We start from the raw sequence: 19,022 nt of genomic DNA, 5'->3' as shown, positions 1-19,022 counted from the left end.
AAGGAAATGCAGACTCCGTTGAGTCGGGTGTTGTGTCCGTGGAGCCAATATAATCCTCCCCATCAGCACCGGAGATCAGGCCATTTGTTACTTCAGTGCGTGATGTAACCATTCACAGCATTGTGTGTGTGTGTGTGTGTGTGTGTGTGTGTGTGTACATGCCATGCCTGAACATGCCATACATACGCACAGACACATTTGTAACTACTGAGGGCCGACTGTGTGACACAAATATTGCAAAACGTGATGCAATTTGATTAAACGTCCACTAGATGGGGGTGTTTCATTACACATGAAAACATGACGAGTCAGCAGCCATTTAGATGATTATGAGTACGCTTCTGTTTACACTTCTACCTAGAGAGCAGCCTTTCTCCTCCACTAAATAGGAAATGAGGTTCGACCTTATGCGCTGGGCTTATAAAGATATATACCACTTGGCATTGTGTCTCTTCCACACATATTGGTATCATAATTAAGGGCAATGTCCAATGGGCACTGGTTGCTGTGCCTGTGTTATCAACTGCTCCATGGGATGCAGGATAATTAAGAATAAGCTGTAAAAAGCAGATGCCGATAACAAGCTCCCACTGAGAAATGCAATAAACTGAGGATAGCACACATCTGCAGCTATCTGTTCTGGTGAGGCAAGGCCGCAATGCTAGATTTTATGAACTTCACACACACAAAAAGGTTCTTGTATGGTTCTTGAGAAGGCAGTGTGGTTCTACAAAGAACCATCACCTTCTTAAGAACCATTTAATCTATTGGATGAGTCTGAAGTTTTGGTTATTTGTGATATTAAATGGGGGATGGGGAAAAAACACCTTTGTGCTATGTATATATAATCATATATATATATATGATTACCTCTTTTGCCCATTTAAAAAGCTAATAATAATATATTAGAAACAGGTCTTTGCTCTGACTACTTGGGTTTCTCTTCCATAATAAAAGCTGTTTTCCAGAAAAGTCTGAGGGGAATGTCCTAAATGACAACATGAACCACCAATCACGACCGTGAGAAATGTATCCGCCCCGCCTACTTCTACGTGAGACTTGTCCATCTCGACTGACCAACGTCTTTTCAAACCAGAAACCCCGAACTAACAGCGGTCTGTTTAAGGTAAGCGATGGAAGCTATTGGTTTTTAAAGGTTTGCTCTTTTTTGTCATGTCACAGTCACCATATCCGAGTGTCTGAATACGCAACGTCAGTATACATACTAACACTACATTATTGGTGCCTATAGCTTTGCTGGAAGCGCCATATTTCCCTCGTTTTGTGGATGCTACATATAACATTAAGGTATAAGCTCGAGGTAATGTTAGAATTTTAGTTTTAACAATCCTCAGGTTTTTGAAAATGTTAATTTCGGATGTTATTTCGTTTTCTAACGCTAACTTGAGTTAGCTAACTAGTTAACTAAATGTTAATTTCCTTTGTTACCCTGCTATTAGTAGTTAGCTGAAGCTAACGCTAGTTAGCTAACGTTAAATTGTTAGCCTAATAGACTTTGTGCTAAAATATATTTAATGTTGTCTAAACATTAACTAAGCTTTTGCATCTGGGATTTATTTAAGATATCAATAACGAATTAACTAACACTGGGTTATGCTACTGCATGTCCAGATGTAAATGTTAATTAACATTAAGTTATCAACCATTCTTTTTATTAAAACCGTTTTACCAATTTAAAAGAGGATGCCCCTGCTGAATGCGCCATTAACTGAATACAATGTTATGTTAGCGTTAGCTAACTGTTTGAAAACACCACTATTTACTGCTTGCTAGTCAACGAACTTAATGTTAGTTGCTGAGAGCTGATGTTAAAAAATGCCCTTCAGTTATCGAACTGATCGGGCTCAATGTCTGACTGACAGCGGCTGTAAGACAGTAAATTAACGTGTTTTTGTAGCTTGCAAGTTAAAGATCAGTAAGTTTTAGAAACTGTTGTAGACCTGATCAGAGCTTAGTGAGCAGTATGAACCGAAGGTAGCTTAATCTATGAGCCACATTTAACGACTATAAATTATGTGCACCTTAAAGTTATGCCAAGTCCCATATTGTTGTGTATTTACACATTATTTAATGTAGTGACAAGCTTTTTGACCAACTGTGGAGGATGAAAGTGGACACTGTTTGAATACGACTGTTTCTCAAGGGACGGTACAGTAACTTATTCGGCAGAGACGAGAGATTGAAGTTAAAACAGGTTTATTAATTTAACTTTTCATTTTCTCAAGCATAATGGATTTAAAAAAAATCCAAATTGTCAGAAATTAGTAATATAATAAATATAATGGATAGATTTCATAAAATAGACCTGTTCCCTTTACTGTGCGTATAGCAATTAAGCTGCTGTGTGTAGTCACCTCCAAAACAGGCCAGGAAATACTTATTTATTATGAGTGATGAATGATGGATGCTGCTCATCCAGACTTGAGCATAAGCTGCAGGACTCTCACGCATTGAGCGTGACAGTCACTCATTTCACTAGTCACGCACTCCCGCCACACATCCAATTCCTTACGCCCGAAAAAAACCTGCGTTGGTTACCGTAGCGTCCTAATATTTTTTACATTTATTTTCAATGACATTTTTAAAGTAATATATTTTAGCTTTTTTTTTTTTCAAAACAATTTTCGACTAACATTGACTTTTTTTCAAAAAAAAATGTTGACTTCTTTTCCTATGACATTTTTCAAAAAATATTCTAATAATGTTTACAAAGCGTTTTCATTTTTCTTGTTGAACGGTATATTTAGGATATTATCTCAGTATTTATATCCCACTGTGCCTTCTTTCTCATGCAGACATTCAATGATCCAAAACCTTGTAAACAGGCACAATACAACCTGTTGTTCAGCTCCTGCTGGTAACAAGGAGCTGATCATGTTGAAAAGATTGCAGCAAAGAGGAATGTTTTAGCAGTTTGCTGATGGGCTGGGAGGAGCAAGAAAACTGCTCTTCACCGCAGAGGTGAAGCGTAATTATACAGCATCCCAGATGCACTTCCAAGGGCAGCGAGTGTAGTTTCTTTAATCTGAACGCATATCTCTTCCTTCATTTCTTTATGTCACACGTCCTTAGTTTGTGAGAATGAATAGGTACCCTCCGTGAAATCTATACTGACAGATGTGTAAGGATGCACAATTACACTGTTTTGGAAAAATATGTGTACCAGGGGATGATAACAGGAACAGACCCTGTGTTCGCAAGTGAAACTAATGCAGAAATTCTTTACACTTGCATTTATTCCAAGAGCCTAAATGAAGTCTGATTGCATTGAGATCTATGGGAAACATTTATTGAATGTTAAATATTTTACAAATGGGTTTATGGTTTCAATTTCTGGTTTCAAGTCTTCTTCCATAATGTCCATTTAGTAAATTCTGTATATGCTACCGGTCTTTTTCAGTGTTGTTGTACAGTAGTACTCAGGTCCATCCTCCCTATATGACTTCTATACAATCTATGGAGACCATCTGATGGCTATTGGGGTTTTAATCCCTTGGAGAGAAAAAAACCTCATTCATCTTACAGCCAGTCAAGGACAACATCACTGAGAAGACTAGTGTTTGAATTTCTGGCCTGACATGTTGACACGTTGCCACTGGCTGCAAATCCACTAGAGATAAGATCCCTGACACAGCCGAAGCGATGTTGTGCTACATGTAAGCTTTGAATTGGCTTGGCCAGTGCGAGGTTACGTGCAAGGCGGCGACGAGCAAACGGCTCAGTGACCGATTTACACTGCGTGTTGATTGCTTCCTCCCTCTCCTCAGCACCTCCTCTTCTTCAAACTCCACGGATCCCTCCCACTTCGATGCTCCTCCCATCCCCCTGCCCCTGTGCACCTCATAAATCACCATCTGCAGTACATGTGTTTTGTGAGAGACGTACCCGCTCGCAGCAGACGAGGAGGAGAAGGAGAGCCGTTGAGGATGAGATTGGAGACACTTGGCGAGGTAATGAAGAAGCCAATTTCTTCTCGCCGTACCTTGCTCCTGGCTGTGTAGCTCGCTCGCTCACTCACTCACTCCCCGAGCTGCTACACAGACTCCGTCATCAAAACACACAGTGAGGCGTGCACGCACTCACACCACGCACTCACACTCAGTCTCACACTGGAGGAAACATTCAAGATGCAGCAGCAAGAGAGAATGTCGTCTGATTCCCTGTCAGGTAAATGAAAAACTAGAATGTGTGTGTGTGTCGTTCCTGCATCATTATCCATCTTGTTTACCCTCCTTTCACTCTTGCATTAAGTGACATATTGTTATTCTGCCTCTCTGTTGTTTTACCGGCTTCTCTCTCCTCATTCTGCCTCTCTGTATCCGCCTGTGTTTGTTCCTGTTTGGTTTTGCTCCTTCCCTTCTCCCGTTAAAGTATCTGTGTTTGTGAGCGTTGATGACCGCGATGATTGTTATTGTAGCGAAACAGAAGGTGTACCTTTTTCCATATGGCAGCGCTGGAGGGAGTACATTAGGGTGGAACAGCTCCTGCTACTACGGCTGCCTCACACCCACAGCACAGCTGTGTGGGTGTGTGTGTGCTGGGGAATGTTGCGTTCTTCTGACCCAGATACGATAGCAAAGCTTCTGCCACTTTAGGTGGAACTCCCCTGTTTTCCTTCAAATTACACCGTGGTTACGTTCCAGTTGTTTTGTCATAATGTTGAGTGTTCTTTTGAGAGTCCTCCTACAGGGAGTCCACAAGGTGCATGCTGGGATATTCGGTTCATGTAAGACATTCCAAAAGTGAGAGATGAAAGCGAGTGGCTGGCTGTGTTGATCAGTGGAGGAGACCGTTTGGCCCGTCGGAGGCTCTAGATGTCCTTGGTGATGAGGACGATCCTGCTGGGGAACCAGTGTGTGCTCATTTTTTTCATTGCTTATGTAACTCATTTAATTGGAGCCTGTAAAGTTGTCCTGGAAGGGGGGGGGGGGGGGTCATTGCTGTTGCTCAGGTGTGTTTGCCTGTGAGGATTATAGCATTTCAAATCAGGATTATAACAGGAAGTTGTTTTTTATTTGCCATCGCAGCACCAAAACTCATTAGGACTTCTCCACGTGAGCAGAATAATTACAGAAACCCGAGAGATGCAAATAATGAGTCTTTGTATGGTGAATGGAGAGAAATGTGATTCTGACTCCATTTCAACTGGAATCCGGTTCCGGGCTTCTCGTTAACGAGCTTCTTTTTTTCAGCCAATTCAAAAAGTAGAACACCTACCTGACGTTCTGCTGGGCTGATTTATTCATTTATGGATATATGTTGGGGAGGGTCAGCAGAATAATATATCCCAACATGCTTTGTGCGGTAGACAAGAGAATCAGATCATTATAGCATAAATAGAAAGGTGCACAATATTCATTGTTTTTTGGGATTGTTAGAGAAAATGCTGACGCATACAAATCCACACAACCGCAACATTTGCAAAAAGCCACAGTATTACCAATAAGGAGTGGGGGGGGGTATATGTATATACTGCTTGAAACTTGAAAACCATTGACTTGATCCTGTAATCTGGAGGAGTTCTTCACTCTCGTTCTTCTTTTCTTTTCAACCCTCTTTTTTAATTGACTTGTCTGAACATACAATGATTTTTCCCTTTTTATTTTGGTGGAAATTCTTGCAGGTTAGGTTATGGTTAGTAAAACAATTGTAGTTTAGGTTAGAGTAAGTATCCTATGCTGTTATTTAAATAACCATGTTTAATAGGTGGTATTTTAAAGCAAATGTTAAATAACAAAGTTAGGTAAAATAAGACAATCGCCTTTCTGGGGCTTTTGTAGTTAAGAGCGGATAAATACGGTCTGGAATTGTTTTCCTTGTTGGGATGCAAGAGGCACACGGCATCCTTTACTTTTCGAATCCAAGAAAACATTCAAATGGATGTTACTGATAAAAAATCAGACATTTCTTCAGCTCTCACCTCGGTTCAGGTTGAGTCACATCAACTCTGCTGCACTTAAGTGTTAACATAAAGGCATAATCGTAGCCTTGAGTGTGTTGTATTGCCCTACAGTGACAATAGCGGGCGGCAAGCAGGATTACATCAAGTGTGCGAGTGCGATAGAGAAATGTGAAGAAGCACTGGGAGGTAAAGCGACCAATAAAATTAATCTTTCAGCGTATCTGACACCATGCACTCTCTGGCACTTTTAGTTATGTATTCATTCTGCACGCCACTCCAGTCACACACATGATGGCAATGCATTTTTCTTATTGCCTTGGCACAGCTTGTACAACCGTTTGGATATGTCAAATTGTTAATCAAAAGGCCAAAATGGACTGAAAAGAACTGGCAACAAAACATTTTCCAAATGTGCCGCATTCCTAAAAGAGGCAGCAAATAAAAGACGGCTTTGGCAATAAGTATACGCTGAAGCACTCAAAACATCTGTTTTTCACCAGAAACTATAACAAACACCACTACAAATCCATTTGTGAAAGACCTATAATATTGATTCTCATAAATCATGCTTTCATTACGACAGCAGTAAATGAATTTGAGTCTACAGTATTTGTCCTTTTCAGTGTGGTGCTCTTCTAAAAAGAAAATCCAATGCAACCGCCTGCACGAACAAGAATGTGCTTGAGATTCAAGTTTAAAGACTGAGGTTGCTCAAACGTGCTTAGTCTTCCTCATGCTGTATTGTAGATTGTTATACTGGATTGGGTTTGCTTTTGATGTATCACAAATAGGTTGGAATTGGGAAGCCTTTTTTCAGTTCTAAAAACACAGGACAGCATGTGCTCTGTGGACAAAGTATTTATGTCGCAAAAACAAAGTTATTTTGTTGCATTTTGGTTTGGTTTTGTTAAGTCCTTTTTAAAGTTTCTTTTCTGTTTTTTTACATTTCTTTTTCAAGTGCATTCAATCTGGCTTTTTCATGCCAGAAACACAAGCACACAATGTTACTCACGGTCTTTTTTTCACATTTTGTTCACAGTCTAGCTGTTAGCAAGAGGAGTTAACAAACTATTTGTCCGTGTGTGTGTGTGTGTGTGTGTGTGTGTGTGTGTGTGTGTGTGTGTGTGTGTGTGTGTGTGTGTGTGTGTGTGTGTGTGTGTGTGTGTGTGTGTGTGTGTGTGTGTGTGTGTGTGTGAGACGATGCACACGCTCATTATAACGGCCCATCAGACCCGACTGGAAACGGGTCGGTGAGCACCGACTTAGGCCAAAACCAGTCACCAGTGTTCACAGCATTCCTGTTTAGTTTAAATCATAAACATTTGGGATCAGTGACGCCCTTGAGTCCGCGTGAGGTCATATGACATCCTGCAGAGCTTTCTCATCTCAGCACGTTAAAACAACATTTCCAACCTCGTGCGCTGTCGCATCCTCTCCCGTCTCCGCGTCACCCTGCACCCTTCAGTTATCGGCGGCGGTTCCAGGCGAGCTTTTGGCAGTTTTCTTTTACCTTGCGTGGTATTTCTGTAGCGCTCTGAGAGGAAGTTCAATCACCCTGCGTGTGGGCTTACCTCGTGGCTGCTTTGAATGAGCAGGAAACAAGATGGAGCTTTTCATCAGCAGCGCCACGCAATCCTGGGGCCCTAAATCTCTCAAAGCTGCTTCACAGCGCGCTGGTGTACCCGGCAGCATGTAGACAGGCTGGATTTATTAGTCACTATTTCAACGGATTTATCTCCTCGCGAGTGCTTCTTGAATGGGTAATGTTTGTGCATCTCAGGGACATTAAACCAAAGATTCCAGTCGTGTCCAAATTCGTATTATTATTTGTAACAAAGGACACTCACTGGCACGAGAAGAGCAGCGGAATTTGAATTTCGGGGAAAACTGCTGCGTACTGCTGCATGTAATATGCGGATGGACCAAGGATGTTTTGGACTGTAACATCATATTAATCCTTCGTCGTGCCATCAGTTGATCTGTTGGGAGTTAAACAGGTCAGATATTGTCTACTTAAAAGCCAATGTATATTGTATCAGATGGGTATTATGGTAAGACAAGTTTAGAATATAATTACATTTTACATTTTACAAACTGCTGCAAAAGTCTGATGTGGGTGAGGTGGGAAGGCTGTAATCCGTCGTAGATGGGAGTTGTAGATGCGAAGACATGCGAAGAGATGCAATGTGGTGGAAAGTCTCTTTCATAGCACTTGTGGGCCAGCCATGAACAAAACCAAAAATAACCTGAGGGTTATTCAATTTATAACCTCACTTACATCCGTTTTCCTTCAGATCAGCCTCCAAACGCAGTCGTCTTCGCCATCCTCTCCCCCATTCTTTTCCCGTCCCTCACTCACTACATTTTCTTCTGCTGCTTGAACAAGACAGCAGAAATTATTGACTAAACGTCTCTCCGAAAAACTAAAAAATATTGATCTAATACCATTAAGGCCTTTTTATGTTAGCACTTTCAATACCTGAGAGAAGGACTCCGTAGCAACTGGTGGAAGGTGATATTTATTGTCATTTTGCTTTGGCCCCTAATGGGGGATGAAATGCTAATATTGTGCAGCTATCGATCTCTCCCGGCCACTGGAATGTGAAGCACAGGAGCAGCACAGCGCGGCCATGAGGAACGCACATGCAGCAAGAGGAGTTAACAAGCTTATCATGCGGGTGAGATCGGAACATCTAGCTGCTTTTGGAGCACTGCTTGTCTTTTACGCACACAGTGAAAGGCACTGATCCGTGAGGCCGGGCGACTCAACGCAGGTCCAATGAGTACATGAGGCGTGGTGTCTCTCCGCTGCTATTCATTTGAGCCTCATTAAAATGTGCTTGATCATATAACTGCCCTCTTTGTAACAATACAACGAGAGAAGATTAAATGAATCCTAAAGAAGCCTAGTAGGGATTATTCACATTGCGATTTAATTTAAATCACTCGTCTTTTAGCTGGACACAGGTGCATAGCAGCCGTAACACAATAAAGACTCCTTCTTTAACTCTGGGGTTCACATAGTGGCCGGCAGGCTAGCCAGTTAACTTGATTAATCATTGACCAGTTTAGCACCAGTCCTGTGGTTTATTAAGGAAACCATTTTACGGTTAATATCCCCAATGAGGGCTTTGTGGACCTCCTACCTACCTGAACCAATGTGGCAAATAGTTAACAGCCAAAAGAACAGTTAAACACGTCCCAGAATTTGACATGCCTGCATGTGTACGGATGAAATCAATCTAACCTGTGAGTTTGGCTTCTGACCTTTTAACTGCCATGTTAAAATATGGACAGAAAAGGTGCTTTACAATTACAATGCAAATTGTATGTTTACACAAACATACAAACTGCAGATGCCCTTGCAAAGGACGCACTGTTGCACCATTGAACATTGTGTGTGCGTTCTACGTAATTTATATCATAGCTGATAAAATTGCACCTCAGTCTTCACCCACTGTTGAGAGGACTGTAGGTATAGTCTATGTCACAGACAGATACTATAGCAACTAAATGTAAATAAACTGATGTAAACGTATAGTCTATGTTGTAAACATATTGTATATGATGTAAACATATTGTATATGATGTAAACATATTGTATATGATGTAAACATCGTCTTATGTAAACATGTATTCTATAATGTAACCTCAAACGTTTACGTACTGGCCGATGAGTCAAACCAGTTTAGTATATTAAATAATAATCTCACCGTGGGTACAGAAAGGTACAAAAGTGCTTGCAAGTTTATTAAACGCTGGTCTGCTTAACTCCCTGCAAGTGACACATATCAAACACCCACGATTTTCTTCTTTTCCTGACCCCAACACGTGTATCCGTCATCTAGCTAACATGCTAAATGCTAAAAGAGCGGATTGTCCCGCGGAGAGTCCTCCACTGTTACTTCACAGAGGTTCGTGGCTGTTAATCCACGTCACGTTTGTACCTTTTTGTAAACCGTCACTCGGGGGAAAACAAAATACATGCTGTGACACGGAAACGTCCGCGTCGCCACGGCAACGTGCTGTTGCGCAATAACCCGTGAAGCTGTGTTTTTGTGTGGCAGCCACACTGGCTTTATTTATCCTCGGCCTGTTTTGTCAGAGTCATCTTCTCTGGCGAATTCCTCGTCGAGGAAGACTAACGCGTAATTGACGTTTCACTTCTATGCTGCTGCATACCTGTGGAAAGAGAATAGTAGGTTTCATTCACCTAACCCACTACCCGCAGCCTGTATGCACTTGTCATAAGGCTGGATGATAAAAGAGCAGGGTCATGAAAAATATAAAAATCAGCGAATGGCCCTTTGGTTTCTGACTCATCCAACGTCCACGAGTCCTGATGAAGACGGACTACATGGCTTAAAGTGAGTTGTTTCTGGCATTGGTCTTCCCTGTGAGCTTTGTAGTTTTTCTTTTGTTTTTGTCTTTACTTTCTATTGTTGTAGATGGCGCACAGCTTTGTTGGTTGAGAGATCGACGTTCGACGAGTACGAGACTCGGGGCTCATCTGTGAAGCAGACGAACCTCGCCGGTGTTTGTTCTTCTGTCGGAAATGAAGTCACACATTCCGAGAAAAACCTGTGCCACTCAAAAGACTTCATGTCTGCATCCCTCGCCCTCCCTGTCTCTCCTCCCCCGCGCTCTCATAATTCCAAGGTCGAATTAAATCAACGCCAGGATGAAAAACCTGTCTTTGAAGGAGCTCTTCTAAATTCTAAATTTAAAGGAGCTCTGTGTGCTCGACCCGCCCCTGTCCACTGTAAGCCGATCGCACGGAGGCAGCATGCAGCCATATCTGTGTGTGTGTGTGTGTGTGTGTGTGTGTGAGAGAGAGAGACTAATTCTAACGGCACAGTGATGAGGCGACCTGTGATATGAAGCTACTTCACTAAGGCGACATGATCTCAACTGACACGGTGGTGACAAGCTCAATGTGTGCGTCAGTGTCCCGTGTCACCACAGCTCCAATCCTACAATATTGTAAATCACACTAGCAAAAACAAAAATACGTCTCATTATATGGAACCTGTGTGTGATGGATGGCTTTTCCCCTGTGAAGAAAAAAAAGAGTCAGCGTATTGCTTTGTTTTTAGCCTCATCACTGGAGATGTGAGGGAATGCACGTCATGCATGCCCTGGTTGAGTTAAATTTATCCTTTCTTTACCTGACATGTGCAGAATGGCTGAGGCAAAGAAGAAGAAGCATGAGGTAGTCATTATGATGGCATCTCTGGTTTGGAAAAGAGAGTGTTTCTTGTTCGCTGTTCAAATGGAAAAGCCGTATTCTCGTAGATGAAGGGGCCGTGTCACTTTGCTTGGGAAGGGTTTCACAACTGAAAGCGGTAAACAAACATTACCTTCTATTCCTGGCCAAATCACAGCTGATGTGTTCCTCTTTGTTTTCGTTCCAGATGTGCGGTGTCCATCGAGACAGTGGATGTCCCGTGGCCACTCCTGCGAAGAGCAGACCGCGAGGAACCCGGAGTTGCGGGTGGCGGGCGACTGTCAGATGCTGCTGCTGAGTGAGGAGGAGGTGGTGAGATCAGGCAGCGCTGCCTCCCGTCCGTCGTGTGCCTCCGTGTCGCTATTGTGCTTCCCGTCTGTTTGTGTTCTTCGTCGCATTTGTCCCCGTCAACTTCCTTCTTCTTTTCTTTTTCCCGCTGCAGCTTCTCCGCCTCATTCCGTCCCACCTTTTCCTCCAACATAGCCGGACATTCTCCCAAGTTCATTTTTGTGATTCAGGGCTGTTTCTCTTCACATTTCTACATTGTTTATTGTTACTGATGTTGACAGTAAACATGTTTTTCTTTATGATGTTGTTGGACAATTTCAGTAACTTTTGTCCCTATTCGTTTTGTATACACATTTACCATTTTTAAATTGGTCTTATACAGGAATAAACACAGGTACTGGACTTTCCAAGCCTACGTAGCAACACCGCTGCTGAAACTGGGGAGAAAAGCGCGGCTTCAGTTTGTCTTTGTCTGCTGAAGTAGAGCAATAATTGCGGGGATGGATTCATTCCAATTGACCCATTGGCGGCCTTCCCACTACAGCGCTTTTTGTTTCAGGGAACGGCAGCTTGATCGCGGTGATGTCGGCAAACTGCAGGTTTTATAAAGGCTTCATGATGCGTTTTGGAGAGCAGGGTTGTTTTTAGGACGATTGGTCAGAGCATCATACGGTGGAGGCCAAACACGCGCAGGCACTGTTGGGGGACATGTTTGTCACGACAGTATTTCAACAGCTCCTCATCAGAATAATTGGATTTTTTTGTGTGTGAGACCTCAAGCTTAGTTCAATTGATTCAGAGGAAGCATGAATTCCCTCTGCTAGTGTCCTCATATGGATGCGATGTTTTCCAGTATACAATAGTTTATAATATATAATGCAAATGATCTAAGAAAACACTCTCACCATTAAGATTTAACTGAAGAGTCAGCAGCATCTGACATATGACCGTTAATGGGAATATGTTGCATGTTTAAATCTTCCTAGATTCCTTTTTTACAGCTGCCCCTCTGGACGGAGCAGCTTATTATAAAACTTCTTTTAATCTTTGCTGTGATGGAGTTTTTGCGGAAAGGGATTTTCGTTTTTTCATTATTTCTTGGTTTCCATCTTTGCTTTATTACATTTCTTTTCCCCCTGTTTTTCCATCTTGATTTATTGTTGGATTGTTTTACTTCTATTTCCTCCTGCTTACATTCACGGTTCGCTTTCGCTCCTGACACATTATGAAAACCACTGAAGCGCAGTGTCACTGAACAGCTGATGCTTGTATTGTCATCTGTCAGAGAATGTTTGCTCAATAAATGAGTTTGGCCTTGTTTGCCGAAGGCGACTCGGCCCTCAGCTATTTGTACAGCCAAGGTGGCGTCTCCCAAAGTGTGAGACTGGAATAATTCCAAAGGCGTTTCTATAGTTTGGACCTTTCCTCAGACCCATGAAGGATGCCGCGTGTGGAATATGTGATCGAGTCCGGTCTCATTACTCCCGCACTACGTTTCTACCGCTGCCAGAAGTGGGGCTCTGTGTGTTTCAACCCTCATCCCAGACCAGAGTTGAATGTCGGGACTCAAATGACAGCTCGTCCCTGCTTTGTCATTATCGCTCAGCCCAGCAGACCTTACAGTGAGAGCTGTCCTTCAGCCCGAGTCCCATGAGGCAAACAGAGAGGTGACGAGCAGCGAGGATCCGAGGGAGCGAGCGAGTGACAGAGGAATAGAGAGAGCAGGAGCTAGGAGGTGTGAGGGTGTTCGATAAGCCATTATTGCTCCCTTTGGAGGACAGAAGGCCCTTCTTGCTTTCTCGCTTTGTCTGTTTTAATCTTCTGGGGGCAAACATGTGGCGCGCGAGCTCCAGGAAGATACCAGCTGACTGATGTGCCGCTAATGCCCGCTTTGTTTTTGGTTTTCTCATAGATGTCTCCTCATCTAGCAGCCTCCTCTAGCCTTGTTTCTTTCTTTCATTCCCTTTCTGCACCCCTTATCTCCTCCGTATCCGTATCCTTTTATACTCCGCCTTTTGTCCGCCTTGAATTCCGAGCCCTGTGCCTCGGTTCTCCCTCCAACCCCCCCCCTCCCCTCTGTCTCTGCAGATCCGGTCCTTGTTTTTGCAGGAGAGGCGCTCTGCGTCATGCAGGGGCCACCTCCTGCGACGCACCATCAGCGTTCCGGTGGAAACGCAATTCCCAGAGTTCCACAGCCAGCTGTCCACCGAGAGCGGTGAGTAGCCCGAGGGGGGGTACCTCTGCAGTGATCACACGCACACACACACTTCTGTCCTGAAACCGTTTAACAAAATTACAATGATGAACGCCCACTCGTTCAACATGATTATTGACATTTTTTTTTAAAGGCCACTCAATATAAAGTCATATTGAAGCACTTATGTGCAGATTTCTTGCTTCACACAAAGGTCAAATGTAACTCGAGTACGGCTCTTCTTTCTGCTCCTCAGTAACACAACCGGCCAAACACTCACCCTTGCATCACTCTCGTGCGGGTAAACCCTTTAATATTTCGGAGCCTCTGTTTAATCTGCCGCACGACCACTAGATGGAGAGCTTGCTGCTCTTAGCGAGCCTCATCGGCGCCACTAAGACCATTGAGAATGTTTGCTTCTCTTTTCTAACAGCAGATGGCACCTTGGACTTTCCTTGGGGCTCTTATGAACAAGTAGTGCTTGTGGTATAATATGTGGTGGAGGGATACTACTATGTAAGGGCATTAAAAGGCTTACTCAATATAATCTTACTTAATATACAAAACATCCCAAAGAGTTGATGCATTTGTTGTATTAATAATTTAAACCTAAATCTAAACTACTGCATTAAATGTAGGTGAGTAAAAATATTTACCTTCAAACTGTTGCAAATTGTAAGTAGCATATAATGGAAATACTCAACTTAAGTACATGTGCTTTCAAATTGAACTTTGAACGCAGCAGATGAGAGACTGAGGTTTGACATTTAATAATTGGTTCCCACGGTTACTGTTGCCGGGTGGTCAGCTGGCATGTAAGCTAATACAACACAACTTTAAATCAGTGTGAAAAGTGTCTATTTGGTTCAGGGGCTTTTTCGTGATGCCATTACATTTGTTTAACAGCAAAGAACAGAACATTAGATTAAGTCTTATTAAGTTAAATAATGGTTTAGTGTTCCTCCATCTATGAGGCGGTGTTATCGGACAGCATGAAGATGACCTCATTTCTGGATAAGCGACGCTGTGTGAACATTCTTTATTCTATATTTTTGAATCAGAATCAGACTCTTACATTCTGCGTTTACCCGGAACCTTTGGAGTAAACTCTTCCACACGATCAAGCTAACTCTGCTCGCGCCCTGATAGTGAATAGTGAGGGTTAAGCGTGTGTTTTACCACACCGCTGGATGAATGACACGTGGATACTTTTGCACTAGTTTGCTAACAGACGCTTTGATGCCAGAGAAGCAAAGTTCTCTTCGCGAGTAATTGAATTCAAGATTCTTTCCAAAAAAGGTATAATTTTGGAGGCAATTAAAAGTAGTTTCACATGTGTCCAATGTTCATTACATTTCATTACATTTAGCAGACGCTTTTATCCAAAGCAACTTACATTGCATTTTTAATCCATGGCGATTTAAATTTTGCCCAGGGAGCAATTAGGGGTTAGGTGTCTTGCTCAGGGACACTTTGACATGGGACATGGAGCAGCTGGGACTCGAACCGCCAAACTTGCGGTTTCCAGCGCACCCTCTCTACCCCTGTGCCACGTCGCCACGTCGAGATCAATATTAACTCTTTAGTTGAATGATGAAATGAAGTGTTAAAACGCTTTGAGTGATCTGAAGACCAGAAAAGCGCTAAACAAGCACAGTCACCATGTTTGATGAGCAAAAGGACTCTAGTCTCCTCCCATATCAGCCGTCTAGCTCCCAAATGAGGCTGAGAGTATGCTGAGGGCGAGGTGGCGAGACAAGCAGGGACGTCCTTCTCCTTCCTCAAAGTTATGGCAGTTACCCAGCATTCCCTGCATAGCACATATTTGACTTTAAAACACAAGGACAACTTGTGCTAAATCACACACACATGCATTGAGAGGAGGTGGAAGTGCAGAGTTTGGTAACAGGTGATGACATGTAGATGAGAGTAGGGCCGTCAGACGCACACATTACTGGAGCTGTGATTATGTCGTGTTTATCTGAGAAGAGACAGAGGCTAAACGAATAAACACCGTCTGCCAGCGAGTCGACTAATTACAGAGCACCTTTGCAGCTCTGCCGCTGCGTCGCTCCAACCTTTCCACCGTGATGATGCAAGATGATTTCAGAATCGCTGACTCAGATTTCCGTCTTCGAGCCACACCCTTCCGCACGTTAGCTGCCGTGCGTTACAATACATAAATATTCCACTGCAGTGGTCCTCATGCCAGACATTCAAACATCATTCCATTCCAACTATTCTCACCTTTTCAAGGTACTTGATATGATATGTCACGGACGAATATTCACAGGACAGGGACTCTGTGTGGCGCTCGTGTTAGCTTAGCGGGGTGTTGGGTGAGATACTGCTGGAGCTTCGTCGAAACACACTCTGCTCTCGCAAAATGATATTTCACAGGAACAAAGGCAAGTGTTTTAATATCATATTGACAGAAGGATGGAAATGTATCTTCCCTCTTCAGTGTCTAACCTTTAATGTGTGTGTGTGCGTGTTTGCTGTTATATGGTTTTCAAATCCCAACACTACAAACACTCACACTGTTTCAGTAAACTACTCTTTCCTCCTGCTCTTGTCCTTGTGTGACACCTGGGCTCCAAACAGGCAGCACGATGAATTTAAAAACCACGGCTGGATGAATAGGAATCCGCAGCGCGTTTATGCTCCTTCATCGGAACAGCTAAGCTTAATTTTATTGAGGTGAGCGTTTTATTTTTATTTATTTTAACGGGATGCCACTTTGGAAAAGTTCTCCACTCCCCCCGGATGGTTTTAAAGATTCTAGGGCATACGGTGCCCTATTTTCAGTTTTTTTTATTTCCTCCATGAATATTTTCACCTCAGCTGCAGTGCTTGAGATAGGATTAAATAGAAATGTGTATCTGACCAAAGGCTGTTGAATCATTTGCAAATGCCTTGTGGCCCAAACTCTGCGTCTTAACATTCCCTCTGATGTCTATTACAACAAAGTCCTGCCTGCCTGTCTCCCTCCTCAGATGTAACAATTAGCTATCATTAGCCAGAATGGTATTTATTCACTTTCAGTCCGTCCCGCGGGTATATCACTGTTATAAGATGTATGTTTGCATTACGTAACAATATTGGCTGTTTCATCCAACTGCTAGTTGGATGAAACAGCCAAGTATTGGAGTGTAAATAGTGATTCTATGAAAAATATATTGTGAAGCATGGAAACATTTTTTTATGTTTTGCAGAGGTGGAGAAATTAGTGTGTAAATAAAAGCAAAATGTGACAATGTGAGTGCAAGGAAACTGGTGTAGCGAATAGTTGGTGACTTGCACATACATCTCATCTTTCTCACATTAAAACATGAAACAAACAGGAATATCACTTTTGCAATGACCATGTGTCCATCAATCAATTAACACATCAACACTCATTTTAGCCAAAGCAAAAATCATCTAAAATATATTGGAATATAATAGAATAATAGTAATAGAATATTTCCTCGTTCTTTTAATTTGCACATTGAATGAATTTGTGAATATGTCATTAAATGTTTTTACTTTTTTTAATAAAATCAGGCCGCAGTACTAAATAAGTTAAATTCTTCCGGCTTGATTATTTTTTCATTCCGGGTTGTTTTTATTATGACAAAGAATGTGCCGAGGGTGTAAAATTGTGGAAAGATTCAGCGCTGCGACAACACTCTCCACCCAAATCTCCCCCTCTCTCCCCCCCCCCCCCCCCCCCCCTCTCTCTCTCTCTCTCTCTCTCTCTCTCTCTCTCTCTCTCTCTCTCTCTCTCTCTCTCTCTCTCTCTCCTCCCGCCCATCCTGTGCTCAGCTACGCTCCCTCGCTCTCTCGCTCGGCTCTCCAGAGAGAGGCTCAGTCGGACAGATGTAACACAGCGGTAGAAGCCTTAGAGCTGAGGTGGCAGGCTGCGTGGGACGGCAGCGTGGGACGGCAGCGGCGGCGCCAGGAACCAAAACAGAGCGGTGGTTGCGGCAACAGTTTAGTCACAGAGCAACAGTTCAGTCACAGAGGCCGCTTTGCCTTTGGGGGACGTGGTCGTGCCGGTCCGGCCGCTCGTCACACTGTGAATTTATCATGGACCCCGACACCAGCACCCATCCAGACGCACAGCAGGGTGAGTGAGATCGGGATCAGGGGGGGGGCGACCGGAGCGCCTCCCCGTAGAGGGAGTCGAGGAGCCTGGTGGGTCTCGCGGCTCTGCTGCCGGCTCGCCGCTACGACTAAAGTCTCTCCATTTGGCTCTGGAGCTGTTGACTAGGGCCTCTGTGGTCAGATGAATAGGACTTCAGTCTGCTCCGTTGGGAAAAGGGGTCGAGGGGAGCCACTTTTTGCCCTAATGACCTTTTTCGCCACTACTCTTGTCAGCCTAACAAAGTTTTCTTTTTGCAGCTCAGAAAGTTAGTGATGCCTGTTCGGCCGCGCTGGTGCGAGCTCGGTGCAGCAGAGAGCCCTCTTGCTCTTCCAAGGGAATGATTAACCGCGGCACACATGTGAGGGCCGTGGGTGTACGATTCAAAAGCAGCGAGATAATTCGATGGTGATGCGAATCTGCATATTTGTTCGCCATGTAGCGGTTGCAGCATGTGGGTGTTTGTGTTGAGCGGCACAAAGGAATGAAAGTGGGAAGTGGAGAGACAGACAGAGCGAGAGAATTATGTACACGGATAAATCCAGGAGGGATCTACACCGCTCTGTAGGCCAGAGAGAGTGCTCACTCTTTCTCTTCCCCCTCATTTTCCGCTGCCTCGTTTTTTTTGTTTTTTTTTACTCTCCTCTGCTCCAAATGCTAAGAGGCTAAAAGTCTGAAAGAGCGGCGCGTGAAGAACCGAGCCAAGAAAAGACGATGTTTTGTCTTCATGGCCGAAGGGAAGGACTCGGCTGCGCCACTGATGAAGAATGTGGTTAACAGAACTGAGTCAACAGAGAGCATATTTCCTAGAGGCCGAGAGGGTCTGAGCCGCAGCGCTTCGCGCGCTGGGCCGCCTGCCACCGCCGCGGAAAGGGGAAGAAAAAAACAAACCTCCCCGTTTTTATCCACCTCCCGAGACTTGGAACTTCTCGTAACGTTCTCGCCCCAAATGAGCGAGAACGTAGAGCTTTTTGTCATCTTCACAAGGAGGCTTTTCTTCAGCTCCACGCAGTGATTGACTACTTTCTCCCCTCTCAGCCAGTCAGCCCCGCCTCCCTCAACGCACACAGCCTCAGTAGATCCCTTCTAAAGGATTAATATAAATAGAAAAGTCAGAGCGGAAAGGGCAATCGTCTCATATCATCTGATTACGTTCTCACTCCGGGCGACCCTCAGAAAGAGTTATACGCCTTCTCGGGATCGAAGGCATTCTTTCACACACTCGCGCACACACATGCGCACAGCCCCCCCCCCCCATAGCTAA

The 19,022-nt window shown here is 43.6% G+C and overlaps 1 protein-coding gene across 10 annotated transcripts in view; it reads left to right on the top strand.

Moving 5' to 3' along the window:
• The first annotated feature begins 1,038 nt into the window (after nt 1–1,038).
• Nucleotides 1,039–19,022, top strand: part of dab2ipb (DAB2 interacting protein b) — a 95,810-nt gene continuing 77,826 nt past the window's right edge. For 3 of the 10 annotated variants that reach the window (XM_078088956.1, XM_078088960.1, XM_078088954.1), the window contains exons 1-4: nt 1,039–1,126; nt 3,789–3,971; nt 11,338–11,462; nt 13,527–13,653. In XM_078088956.1, the coding sequence (XP_077945082.1) occupies nt 3,830–3,971; nt 11,338–11,462; nt 13,527–13,653 (394 nt within the window). In that variant the 5' untranslated portion in view covers nt 1,039–1,126; nt 3,789–3,829. Of the gene's footprint in view, nt 1,127–3,788; nt 4,189–11,337; nt 11,463–13,526; nt 13,654–17,432; nt 17,744–19,022 lie in introns of those variants that run through there. The other 7 variants (XM_078088959.1, XM_040197661.2, XM_078088955.1 and 4 more) reach the window with 6 other exon arrangements.

Source organism: Gasterosteus aculeatus, chromosome 14, assembly GCF_964276395.1.
Source record: "Gasterosteus aculeatus chromosome 14, fGasAcu3.hap1.1, whole genome shotgun sequence".
In the NCBI taxonomy this organism is placed as follows: domain Eukaryota; kingdom Metazoa; phylum Chordata; class Actinopteri; order Perciformes; family Gasterosteidae; genus Gasterosteus; species Gasterosteus aculeatus.
Note: the sequence above shows the minus strand (reverse complement) of the source record. Positions and strands in the feature narration are given on the sequence as shown.